This window comes from Melanerpes formicivorus, unplaced genomic scaffold, assembly GCF_026170545.1.
Source record: "Melanerpes formicivorus ecotype bairdi unplaced genomic scaffold, bMelFor1.0.p_v2 SCAF_4, whole genome shotgun sequence".
Lineage (NCBI taxonomy): Eukaryota > Metazoa > Chordata > Aves > Piciformes > Picidae > Melanerpes > Melanerpes formicivorus.
The window spans coordinates 32831724-32845885 of NW_027142356.1; the positions used below are offsets into that span (position 1 = coordinate 32831724).

General features: G+C 41.0%; 1 protein-coding gene across 4 annotated transcripts in view; it reads right to left on the minus strand.

Moving 5' to 3' along the window:
• ARAP2 (ArfGAP with RhoGAP domain, ankyrin repeat and PH domain 2) overlaps positions 1–14162 on the minus strand; it is a 148306-nt gene that overhangs the window by 107105 nt on the left and 27039 nt on the right. For all 4 annotated transcript variants that reach the window (XM_068137547.1, XM_068137548.1, XM_068137544.1 and 1 more), the window contains 3 exons: positions 10668–10737; positions 4377–4497; positions 1086–1267 (listed from right to left, as the gene is read on the minus strand). In XM_068137547.1, coding sequence (XP_067993648.1) covers positions 1086–1267; positions 4377–4497; positions 10668–10737 — 373 coding nt within the window. The remainder of the gene's footprint in view (positions 1–1085; positions 1268–4376; positions 4498–10667; positions 10738–14162) is intronic.

Here is a 14162-nt window from a genome sequence, read left to right on the forward strand (position 1 = left end):
AAGAAAGGAAAAGGAAAGAAAGGAAAGGAAAGAAAAAAAGGTCTTTCTCAGTCTGAAATTTCTGGTCATACCCTGGGAAAGAATAATAAGATTTAATATTGAACATTATGTGGTCCCACAAACCCATCTAAGCAATTTTACACTTTAGAGGAAGGTGACTTTCATCACAGGAGAGGACGTGAGATCAACTCCAAAATGAAAAGCCTGAAAGACCATTCAGCATTTCAAATAGGAGTTTGCCTGTACACAAATTTGAGAGGAAGTAAGAACAAGGCAAGCATATAGCAACAACCTCCTCCAAATGCCCTCCCAGGTTCCAGCTACTTGTGGGTCATTGATTTCTTCACAGAGAAATAACACTTTCCATTTAATGTCCCTGCAAGGGATTTTGCTTCCACTAGTTCACACAGTCATTCACTGAACACAGTTACCCCATTTATCCCCTGCCAACAGCATCCCTAAGAGCTCCACAGCTAGCAACTTCATACCATAACATAGGCATGCCCAAAACAACCCAAAATCTCCTAGATTTGGGGAGCTGAAATGACAGGCCTACAAACAGATTTGTTTAAAAACACTATAGTGCAGAACAGGAACTGGTCAATCTAGGTTCTTAAAAACACAAAGAACATAAGCTTTGAACATTTAGCTGAAGCACCACTTCAACACCACAACGTGCTTCTGTATAGCACACTTCCCAGAGCACTGCATTACAGGGCAGTGAAGCCAGTGCACAAAATAAGGCTCCTGATTTAGTGGAGTGCTTATGGCACACATTTTAAGAGTGAATTAATCCCAGCCCTTGCCACTAACCTGTTGTGACACTTGGGGCTTTTCACTTCACCTCACTATATATTCCTTTTTTTTCTCCATTATACAACAGACATAATGATACTTTGCCTGCCTCTTCTTTTTTTTTTCGTGTGAAGCCTTCTGAGGACTGCAGCAATAAAGTACTACATAAAAAGAGATATGCATTTATATTGAAATGCACCCATTCACAAAGAGCCATCAATCTCCACCTCACTAGTTAAACCACCTTCAGAAGCATTCATTCACAAAAAAAAAGCATATGAGACATTTACCTGCTCGTTTTTGCAGATCCACACAGTATTCCCCTGCAGTAGAATAAAGATTTTGCCTTTGTATCCTTTCAGCTCAAGATATCCACTTTTCTCAGGGGCGACAGGAGTTCCAGAGTGAGAGTTATTATCAGACTGCCATTTCAAGGCATTGAGCATGGTGTTTACCCAGTCATTCCTTTCTTCTAATCAAGAAAAAAAACCAAATTAGACAAGGACCTATGGTTAAGCAGCAGCTCCATTCTTCTCTACACATTGCTTTTAGTGTTCCTCATCCTATGCTGTGCTGGTTGATGGTATAGCCATACCACCTGAGAGACAACATCCACCTTGAAGAGGAGGTGTAAATAAGAGTAACGTGAGAGTTTCTACCATTGGAGATGTTAGCAAAGGCAGCCATTTAATTAACTTCCAACAATTGAAAGTTAGACAAAAACTGATGCTCAGGACTGTTAAAATTATGACTACTACTTCTAAAATGCTTAAATCCAGACAGCTTTAAGACTGAGGTGGTAGACAGGTGGCTCGTTCACCTTCTGGAAGCTAGATCAATGGGAATAAAACACAGAATTTATGTAAGCAAAGAGCAGGGAGCCTAAATATCACCTGTCACCAGAGGCAAGACATTGCCAAAGCTGTTCTGTGTCTGGCCACGCTTTTAAGCAAAAACATTTGGCAATTCACAATCTATTCCATTAAGGTGTAGTGGTTAAGCTTGATATTGTCAAGGGTACTGAGTAATCAAGAAAATGCATGTTTGAATATCTTTGCATGCATTATTAATTTAACATCTTACAAATACATGCACACAAGTAGGTGAAGTAATAAAGTCCCACTATGTTCAGATATTTCACCAGACTAAGATCAATATACTTTAATGCTGAATACTCTGAATGAATTAAGGCTTGCCCCATGCGGCTGGAACATCATGAATATTTCACATCTTTGCTCTGAATGACTCAGGTTGTGAAATATATTGGGGAGGAGGGGTAGGGAGGGAAGGAAAGATCTATCCACAGTATATATCAGTGCTGAATGCTGCAAAGAGCACCATTACAACAGGAATGTGCTTACTTCCTAAATGTCATATGTGCAACAAGGAGGAACAAATACATGAATTTAAGCCTCAGAAGATGGTTGATGATGAGGAAGACAGCAGCCTGACAGACTAGCACAGGAATGGTGATCCCAGTCCTCCTCTTAGAAGTTTTATGGCATTATATAATCATTTTGATTGGAAAAGACCTTGAAGACAGAGTCTAATTATTATCTAACTACCAAATCTGGGGATAAACCATGGCCCTCAGCACCACATCTCTGTAGTTTTTAAATGCTTCCATGGACAGACATGCAACCACATCCCTGGGCAGCCTGTTCCAGTCTTTGAGAACCCTTTCAATCAAGAATTTTCTTCTCATATCCAACCAAAACCTACCCCGATGCTTGGGGCCATTTCCTCTCCTCCTCTCACTTGTTACTTGGGAGAACACCTCACTCCAATCTCCTTTAAAGGACTTTGGAAAGATCACAGGAATATTTCAGCCTAGTTGAGGGCATCAAATTACAAGTTGGGTTGCCCTTTTTTTATGGCATTTCACGCCACATAAACAGAATCTTGATGCATCTGAGCAGATTCTGCTCCATGTCATTGCTATCCCCTAACTGCTAAAATTTTTGCCCCCCAAAGTCCCTAAGCTTTCCAAGGCATGATGCTGACTTCTTCCTTTTAGGGGTTGAAGTTTAAAAAATGTGCATTTTTGATATATCAAAAAAACCTCCACACAATAAATCAGAGCACCAAAAGAAAACTGTGATGAGCACCAATTGTGGACCTACACAGATGCCAAGGGAGACAGGTCAATGAAGGCAATGACAGCACTCTCCATTTTGATACTCCAGCAGTGAGGAAGTTAATAAATAAGGCCCACAGGACAAACTTTATACAAAAGTCCCTATGTAAAAATCTTTGAAAAGAAGTTAAGTATCCTTAAAATGGTCCCAAAACAATTCCCAGCCACAAATCCACAGCAGGAGTGGCATCAAGTAACAGTTAGTGCACATGGCAGGAAGCAAGCAGAGTTATTTACATAATTTACAAGGAATAAACCACCAGGCTGTGAGTACAGTAAGGACCAAATGACCTGTACAACAGAAATTTCTAACCTTAAGTGGACAGACAGGTTGTTATGTCCAAAGATGGTTAAATGCTAAATGCAAATGCAATTTCATGTCTAACAAGTGGTTGCTCTGAATATGTTTTGTAAGTCAGTATAAGTTGTTAACATTTTTATAGTATTCAAAAGGCAATGGTCCATAAAGCAAATTATGGCCCTACACAATGGAGTGCACCAAGATGGTTATGTGCCAATTGATTTGGAAAAAAAAAAAAAATAGTAAAAAGTATAAACTGGGAAGAGAAAGGCAAAAATAATAAAAATAGACATACCAGCTAAGAGCATAAAAAATGCCTGAAATGATTTGAACTAAACCTGATAAGAAGGATTTGTTCAGTGATGCCGCACTCCCGTTACAGCCTGCAGCGAATCTTTACAACCCAGCTATAACCCATAAAAATGGGATTTGATAATGGAAATTCTGAGAGACCCTTAGCTATAATGGGGCTGGCATGTACTGCTGTAAATACATATTGCATATTTACAGGGAGCTTCTTCTTTTCTTTGGTTTTTTTTTTCCTAGGGATTCCATTTTATCTGATTGTTTCCATAAATAAGACATACATGCACTGCTATTGATTCCACACATTACAGCTCTAAGTTGATAAAGTATTAAATTAAAATGCATATTAACTTCCCTACCACCACTCACATTTGCATTCTCTATCAGCACATGGCTGAAAATACTGTGTAAGGGCAGTAAATAAAGGCACAGAATAAAACCCAGATCACAGCATCACATTCTAGCCATCAACTTCATTGTTGTTCTTTGTCAGTTTTATATCAGGTGGTGACTGGGAGCAGATGGCTGAGAGCACACAGGCTGTAAGAGCTGCTAGTGAGAGCTGAGGAACCTCCAGATAAATTCATCTTGGATAGGGAAGGAGAGAGAAGAGTTGGCAAAGAGTATTTTCCTTTTGATCTTTTTAAAAACTATTCCCCAACAATTCCAATTGTTCTCACAAAGCCTACAGTTGTTACCTCCACTTTCACTCTAGGAGCTCAAATGAGCTATACTCCAGAAATATTTCTGGTACTAGAACAAATTGCATTTCACAATTCAGAAGCAGTGATTATGTGGCTTTTTGGCAATCATTACAATTACACATCATCTACTTACCTTCTTTATCCACACGGAAGACGAAAGTCCTATGGGATGTGACCACTTCAAATTTATTCTCCCCATGAACCCTTACAGTTGCTATAGCTGACAGCAGTATTATTCCCTTTGAGAACACCTCCTGCAACAAAAAATGCAATAGTAATAGTTAACTTTCATGGAACATTAAATATCTCGCAGGTAATGCCATGGTGTTCAGGGAGCTCACACACACACAGGCTGTGCTCCTGAAAGTTCACCACACTTCTAATAAAACTGTAAGAATAAGTAAACCCCTTCACTATCTGCACATCACCAGCTGCACTGTTCTCAGTCTTTGCACACCTACTGCCTTCCAAAACAGAGTAAAATCTCACAGTGAGAGGGAATGCAGATCCTAGAGATACTTCTTCAGACATTGTCTCATGGCACTAAGATGACAAAATGACGCAGTCTCTTCAATTTATAATTTTATGCCTAAGTAAATTACATTGACTAGCTCACAGAACCATAATTTAGAATAGAATAGAATAGAATAGACCAGACCAGACCAGACCAGGTTGGAAGAGACCTTCAAGATCATCACGTCCAACCCATCAACCAATCCAACCCACCTAAACAACTAAACCATGGCACCAAGCACCCCATCAAGTCTCCTCCTGAACACCTCCAATGGTGGTGACTCCACCGCCTCCCCCAGCAGCCCATTCCAATGGGCAATCACTCTCTCTGTATAGAACTTCTTCCTAACATCCAGCTTAAACCTCCCCTGGTGCAGCCTGAGACTGTGTCCTCTTGTTCTGGTACTGGCTGCCTGGGAGAAGAGACCAACATCCGCCTGTCTACAACCTCCCAGTTGTAGAGAGTGATAAGGTCACCCCTGAGTATCCTCCTCTCCAGGCTAAGCAACTCCAGCTCCCTCAGCCTCTCCTCATAGGGCTTGTATTCCAAACCCCTCACCAACTTCATTGCCCTTAAAAGCAAGTGCCCTTAAAAATAAGTTATTCTATTCTACAAGTCCCATAATTATAGGAGGGGAAAAGCTGTGCCTTCTCCAAGCAGAAAATCCCAAAGAATTTTTCTGTTCCTTCCTCACTTCTTCAATGGCTTGCTGGGAAGAAAAGTAATTCAGTGATTTTATCCCCATTTTTTAACTGAAAGTGGGTCATCACTCTGGAAAAAGCCCCTGCCCTGTCATTACTAACAGGAATCCTCTAGCTTGGATCAGGTATGCATTATTTTTCTATATGAGGCAGGAAGAGAATTGTCCTGGCACTAGATTATGGTTTTGAGGAATCGATTTTTCCCAAGTCTGCTGATTTCCAAATAAGAATCAGAACCTAACTGCCCACAAAAACAAGATACGAAAAAAGGAAACACTATGAGTATTTTCTCCAAATAGCTCATCTTTTAACCTAATTAGCATAGGTATTCCATATGGAGAAAAAAAAAGTGCAACACCTTGGAAGCATGTTGCACAAATCCTGGATTCCAGAGTGAACGCTGCTGCTGCTGTCCCCCACTGTGTTTTGATCGATTGGTTTTCTGTGTAAGACAATTCAGATATACTGCTAAGATTTATGATCCAGATGCAGTTATAGTCCAAGAGTCAGCTCCCCATAAAGAATCTGTACTGCAATAACTTGCCTCCCAAAGTATAAATTATTATAATAGACTTTACACAAGGACTTAAGGAGCCACAGTGAATGCTAAGCATGAAGGATACACGGGATTTGGTTGGTTGGTTGTTCACAGAGTTTAATATACTGCTGATTTTCACCAAATTCCCACTCTTGTGTTGTTTCACTTCCAGGCAATAATGTGGCTCCCTGAAAGCAATTCAGCAAATAAAAAACCCCAGAAATATCAAAATAAATCTGAAGTGATGATGTTACTGTAATTAAACACAAGAGTCACTCTCACTCAGGATGATCTTAGTGGTGTAAATCTCTCTTCATTGTGGCTGTATTTGACAGAAGAAAGCTTTTAACATATTTCTTAATAAGGCTGGATTTTGGTTGTCACAATGGCAAAACAAACTTATTACCTAAGCTACTTCTAAAGAGGGTTCAGAGCAAATTATATTATGGTGTATGCAGGCATCTACTGGCTGTGCTCGGTACTGTAAGAGAATATATTCAGGCTGCTGGAAGTAACAGCTATTTTGTTTTCTTAAAACGTAAAGTCAGTTCCCTTTAAAGCTGAGCACAGTTTTAGTTTTTCCATTTAAACTGAGCATTTTGAAGCTTTGTTCTCCAAGGCATACAGATTTTCAAATACAGTTTAAACCACAATAATTTCTCAGGCTTTTTTGTCCCCCTTTCTACAGCAGCTTCTCTTTCATGTGCAAGCAATAACACCTCCTGATAAAAAGCTCTAGTTGATCGAGATACAATTTCTCTCTTTGAATGACTCCAGACTAGAAATTAGGCAAATTATTTAAAAATATAGAAAACAAAACCTAACAAGCACAGCTAAGAACCTCTAAGATATTTCTTCTGTTACAGAGAGCTGCAGACTAGTTTTAGGGCTGCTAAAAAATTCTCAGACCGTACAATTTTCTAGTGGAGAAAGAAAAATGTTTTGGTTTGAGTTGTTTGGGGGTTTTAATGTCTACTACTTTAATGAACACTTTTAAGCACAGCCCCACGCCACTCCCTGACAGATGTGCTTCAGAGCTGGGCTAAAAGATCCTGGAAACACCATTTTGCTCAGCTCTGGTTTTCACTCCAGGATAGCTGTTTCAGGAATGACAATGCTTTATCTGCTTCACAGTGATTTTTGTTCTTCATCACACTCACTTGCAATGTAACAAAATGCTGAATTCTCTTCATGAAAAAGCAAGGCTTTTTCCTAAATCATGTCTTTGTCAGGGACCCTAAGATGTTTCTAACTAAAAGCTTTCAACATAACCAGCAGGTTTTGCCTCACTATAAAGTGCATTTTAGAGCATCAGCATTCTGCTAAAAGTAGGAAGAAATTAGAAACAAAACCTGTGCATATTGGGTAGCTGAAAAGAATTCTCAGATTCTACCTTCCCCTCTTCAGTTTCCAGGGGAAGAAATTCTTCTTCCCCTCTTCTACCTCCCCCCTCACATCAGTTAACCACATTCAGTTAAGACAAAACCAAATAGGATGTTGCTCTGACCACATCGACTTGTTCAGGACCATGACTGTAGAAGAAATGAGCAAAACCACTGACTCAAAAAATGTTCCCAGGTTAGCTGTTTGTAGAAAAGTAACTTTTTTTCATGCAGGCAGATATGAAATAAAGATCTCTATCAGTTAGAAGCTGACACACAATTAGATCAGGGTTAGAAAAATATGTAGAAAATTAAGGTTTAGCTTCTTCAAAGAAGCATTTAGGTGGGGGCTGAGTACACATTTTTAGGAATCCTGCCCTCTCTGTCTTGCCTTCCCATCCTCCACTTGTTTCACACTTCATTAGCCATGTAGCACACTTCCCCTTCTTGAGAACATCACTACTCTCAAGTTCCTAATTTGAATGACAAACACAGCTATTTATTTTACACAGAAACACTATTGATATTAAACAGTTTCCTTCCACTGAGCCTATCCTTCTCTGCTTGTAATCATCACAAAACATTCAAGTATGGATCGGTTTCTTTTTGAAAACTACTTTTAATTGAGATGTGAAACCAAGAGTGAAACAATTCCTTTAGATGATGCTTGTCTGTGTGGGAACGTCCCTGAACACACACACACACACACACACACAGAGCATAGCAGAGGCAGCTTGCCATTAAACAACATCTTCCCCATTTAAACACATACACACAGCTAGCCAGGTAGCTAGATGAAGGGATCTGCTGCCTTGCAAAGCACTGTACAACTATCCATGTCTTCTGCCAGAACCAGCTCCTGACCTGCATGCAGGTCTCAATGGGTCTGCAGATAGTTCCTTCCAATGCCAAGGTAACAACACACAATCATGAGCAAGAGCATGATGGTATCCATCTAGCAAGCAACACGAATACCCTGCATGTGGAAGCAGTAATCCTCCAGAGATCACTGCACCAAAAACTCCAGTTCCTGCTAACCCAACACAATCCCACTGTGCACTGAGAACTACCAGTAACCAACTATGTTTTCCTCCTATCTGCACGCTCATTCCAGAGCTTCACCCACTCCTCAGTTCCCAGAATCTGGTTCAGGCCTTGCAGTTGTCAGACGTAAGAAGTTCTCAGCATCTGTGACTCACCAAATTAATAAGCCAGACACTGGTCAAACTCTATACACACAGACCAACCAGCACCTCTTTCAATCCCAGAAGGTTTCATACTCAGATTCCAGGAAAAGTGAGACCAAGAAGCTTCAGACCAAGCCTTCTGCAGGCATCTGTGACAGTTTAACATTTTAAATACAGGATACAGAGCTGGTAGCTGTCTATGCATGGTGTGAAGCACTGCATACTCCCCTGAGCTGAAGGGACTCTCCTGTGACAGGCAAATATATTACAAGTGTTATTCTGGAGTAAGTGACCTCCAAACAACTTTTTCAGTGACCTTCAAAAGAAATAATAATTAAAAAAAAAAATAAAATCCCCAGTGCAGATGCAACATTTAAAATTCTCTATTAGCATTTCTTTCCCCAATTATGCTACAGATAGTGTTAAGCAAATCCCAGTGCTGTATTTTTCAAGTCTTTCTTAATGACTAACCCTGCTCTTCTGCTCCTCTGAAGCCCTGGGATAAATCCCACAAAAGGGTAACATAACATTTTTTTTTGTCACTGCAATCCAAATGTTATTCTATTGTTCCCTTCCTCAGCAAAATCATGTCTTTTACTGTGAGTCAAGCAAAGTAATCAAGTGAAAACATGATTGTGTTGTGTTCCTAATCAGTAGGCATAAAAATCAATGTAAATAATTTTTGGAGCTTGTTCTTAATTTCTCTGGCCCCTCAGGAAATAAGCAATCTTTTCTTACCTCAGCTCTAACTCCTTCAATCTACTAAAATAGGGCTACAAGCATGCATATTATAAAGCATCCATAGAACACATATTGATTATCATCACCCAGCATGCTGCTTGGAATCATTTACCTGAAACCGTGTTTTGTTCCTAATTTAGCATCCAACTTCAACAGGAAATGCTTTCCAGCATTTCAAATAGCAAACATGCACCCAAAGTACTCAGCACTGGTGAGGCCACACCTTGAATATGGGGTTGAGATTTGGGATTCTCCCTACAAGAAAGGCATTGAGGTGCTGGAGTGGGTCCAGAGAGGGGCAGTGAAGCTGGTGAAGGGTTTGGGGAACAGGTCTGGTGAGGAGCAACTGAAGGAACTGGGGTTGTTGAGTCTGGAGAAGAGGAGGCTGAGGGGAGACCTTCTGCCCTGAAAGGAGGTTTGACCCAGGTGGGTGTTACTCCCTTCTCCATCTCCAAACCCCAACCCACCCGTCCGCAGACAATATAGTTTCTACTTTAAGAAAGTAATATCAAAATGATAAGTAAGTCCTTTGTAAAGGTAAAGAAGAAAATAAAACCAAACAAAACAAATCAACCCACACAAAACCAAACCAAAAGGCAAACACATATTTTGATGAAAAAAGCCCACAAATTATACATCTATTTTTGTATCACATATCAGGAGTAAACTAATTCAATCAAATCAACTCACAAGTCTGCAAACACTTCAGTATGACTCAGAACTTAAAACCAGCCACCAATGTGGCTGTGTACTATAATGATTTTAAGGAGACCCCAGTCAAACACAACCTAGTCCAATGACAAATGAGCGTGCATAGAGAATGGTTCAGGCTGGAAGGGACCTTAAAAATCATATAATTCCAACTCTCCTACCATGGGCAGAGACACCTCCTATTAGATCAGCTTGCTCAAGAGAACACAGAGACATTTTTAATTGAAGAGGAAACAAGTGTGGGGTTTTAGTTTTTTACAAGGTCTTCTACACCCCATTTTGTTTCTCTCTCTCAATGTCAGGTTCTCATGAGAAGACACTTTGAGACTACCATCAAAGTAACACTAGATCTTTGAAATGATGTTTGCATGATCTTGATCTGTTTTGCAGAATGCAGTGTGTCACTCCTTCAATAAAGTAAGGACTTCTGATGATATCTACCTGGAGAGGTCAGGTATACAAGCCCTTGCAGGAAACAAGAGGACAAACAATACATGCAGGTCTCAAGGACACTTAAAATATAGCAGTTTGCAATTGAAAAGGAACTTGAGATGGATATTATTTTGTAATTCTTTCTGAATTTCTCAGTGGTTATGTGTTTGTTACACAGATGCATTTTGTCCCAGACATGACCAAACCACATCACTTACTTTTTCGTTGTTGTAGTAAGAAATGCTCTCTCCGTCAAACTTAACCCAACGCTTCTGGAACACACGTTTGCTGTGAATCAAAAAATGAACACAATTAGAAGGATAAACACAAGTTAGCACTGGCTTTTAAGAATGTCTGTTTCCTCCCCACGTGCTCCATATCACATCTGAATTGACAGAGGAAAAAGAACTTTCAATAAAGTAATTTTGTTTGAAACCACCAAGGACAAGAACCTGATTATTTTTACTGGAGGCAAAGAAACGTTCTGAACACAGAGCATACCTTTAAGTGCTACAAGCTCTGTAAGGTACTTTCCAAAAAAGAAAGCTCAGGACCTACAATGACCATCTCACTGCCACATCTATGAGAAGGACATCTCTGTGTACAGGCTATGTCATCAACATTTCCTGAATGCTCTCCTCCCTGGACAGTGAACAAATAGTGGTCACACCAAATCATAGAGTTATAGAATGGTTTGAGTTGGAAGGGCCCTTAAAGATCATCTAGCACCAAAACCCTGCCACAGGCAGGGATATCTACTGAACCACCTTGGACAAGGCCCCATCCAGCGTGGCTTTCAACATTCAACAAAGCTGGGGAGGGGTCTGGGGCACAGCCCCGTGAGGAGAAGCTGAGGGAGCTAGGATTGCTTAGCCTGGAGAAGAGGAGGCTCAGGGGAGACCATATTGCTCTCTACAACCACCTGAAGGGAGGTTGTAGCCAGGCAGGAGTTGCTCCCAGGCAAGCAGCACCAGAACAAGAGGACACAGTCTCAAGCTGTGCCACAGGAGGTTCAGGCTGGAGGTGAGGAGAAAGTTCTTCCCAGACAGAGAGATTGGCCCTTGGGATGTGCTGCCCAGGCAGGTGGTGGAGTCCCCATCCCTGGAGGTGTTCAGAAGGGGATTGGATGTGGCCCTTGGAGCCATGGTTTAGCTGTCAGGAGGTGTTAGGGATTAGGGTCATAGGTTGGACCTGATGATCTCTGAGGTCTTTTCCAGCCTGCTTGATGCTATGCTATGATTTCCAAGCTTGGAGCCTCCACAAATTCTCTGGGCAACCTGTTACAGTGCCTCACCACACTCATGGGAAAGATTTTCCTACTAATGTCTCATCCCAATCCAGCTTCTTCCATTTTGAAGCCATTACCCCTCATCCTGTCACTCCAGTGCTTTGACTACAGCTCTCCTGCAGCCCCCTTCAAATACTGAAAGGCTGATAAAAGATGTCCCCAGAGACTTGCCTTCTCCAGGCTGAAGAAGCCTGTCTTCCACAGCAGAGGTGCTTCAGCACTCTGATCACCTTTGCACCCAGCTCTGGACCTGCTCTAACAGTCCCATGTCCTTCTTGCATTGAGAGCTCCATAGCTGGACACAGGGCTCCAGGCAGGCTCTCAGACCACTCAAACACAGTGTAAAATTTCATTTCAATCTGTGCTATTAACTGGACATCGTTAATGAGAAGCTCATTTGATTATCTCAGATTGCCATTAACTCATGCTTTATAATGACCTCCTCAGAAAATTATTTTTACATAAACCTGAAGCAGTTACGAAGTTATGCTCATTAAAAATGACAGCCTATTAGTTATCATCTATAAAAGTTTCAACCCTAAAGTGTATTAAACAAGTTAATTAAGCAAGAACAAGACCACACTTTAACATCTCCTTCTCTCAGCGTTATTTCCTTTCCTGCTAAATGAGTACTCTGCTTTAGGATTAGTAGACTCTGATAGTTTATCAAAACTTTAATCAAATAAGCAGCTCTGGCTTAATTAACTTGTATTAGATTACTACAATAAATCATGATTTTTCATAACCTGGAAAGGCCAACTCAAAATCTATTTTCCATTAAAATGTCAATAAACTTCAGGATGATGCAGGGAGTAAAACGTGAACCTAAGTACCACATACAGTGTGAGTAAACTCAACGGCTTTACAATTTATAGTGAGCGAACCAAACAAACAGAGAAACTGAACTCTCAGTGCATGATTTGCAGCAGTTTAAGAAAACAGTGTATGGTCGTTCCCCTGAGGAGACACAAAGTGCCAGGTCTAAATGGGAGCTCTGTAACAAGAAGGGTGGTGGGGTCTGAAATAAGATTACACACACAGAATCAGCCAGGTTGGAGGAGACCTCCAAGATCATCAGGTCCAACTGATCACCCAACCCTATCAACCAGACCATGGCACTAAGTGCCTCATCCAGGCTCTTCTTAAACACTCCCAGGGATGGTGACCCCAGCCCCTCCCTGGGCAGCACATCCCAATCTCTCTTGTTGGGAAGAGCTTCTTCCTAAGGTCAAGCCTAAACCTCCCCTGGTGCAGCCTGAGACTGTGTCTTCTTGTTCTGGTACTGGCTGCCTGGGAGAAGAGACCAACCCCCACCTGGCTGCAACCTCCCTTCAGGGAGTTGGAGAGAGCAAGAAGGTCTCCCCTGAGCCTCCTCTTCTCCAGGCTAAGCAACCCCAGCTCCCTCAGCCTCTCCTCACAGGGCTGTGCTCCAGACCCCTAATATTCAGCTTAAAGCTGACACCACTCACAGCCCATGGAGCTTCCAATCACAGGAATGTCCCATGAGGACCCCCAGAAGCTGCCCTGGGGGTGTCTGGGGTGGGAATGAGGAGCTGCCAGGGGGAAGCAAGGCACCTACAGTGCCTTGAAAGGATGAAGAAAAAAGAAAATAGGGGGGGTTCATTTGTTGGTTGGTTTCATTAAGTCTTCAGATACTTGAGAAAAAATAGCAAAAAACAAAATTAAATAAAAACAAACAAAACACACAACCAAACATAATAAAACAGAACAAAAAAGATAATGCAGCATTCATTAAGCCAAAGTGTATCACTGTCTCAAGGCTAATGGCCCTGCAACTGTTCTACTCAATCCTAGCCGGTGCTAATTTTATGGTTAACACTTTACTAAGCAATACATTCTCACATATTACTTTATCTAAAGCCTTCACACTTTGTTCACGGCTCTGTTCCTTCAAAAAGCACAAGACCAGGCAACCAGGATCAAGAATTACTCTTTTACCACTACCTGCTAACCGCCAGTAGTTGTTCTTAAATAAATAAATAAATAAGTCCTGTGAGTCAAATAAAAAGTTATAGCTGACTGTAGCTCTCTGAAAAGTCAATACAGTAACCATTCTGAAAGCAAAACCAAAAATGATGGGGAAATGAATATTACTCTGGGACAAAGTCTTTTGACTTTGTGCTTAATTAATCTTTGATTCTTCAGCAAAAGTACACAAGCCAGAACTGGGAATGAACTTACTGAAAGGATAAAAAGGAGGAAAAAACAAAGAAGGATGAGAGGAACAAAAAAAACAACACACCAAAGGAGGAGAAGAGAATAAACACCAAAGGAGGAGAAGAGAATAAACACCAAAGGAGGAGAAGAGAATAAACACCAAAGGAGGAGAAGAGAATAAACACCAAAGGAGGAGAAGAGAATAAACACCAAAGGAGGAGAAGAGAATAAACACCAAAGGAGGAGA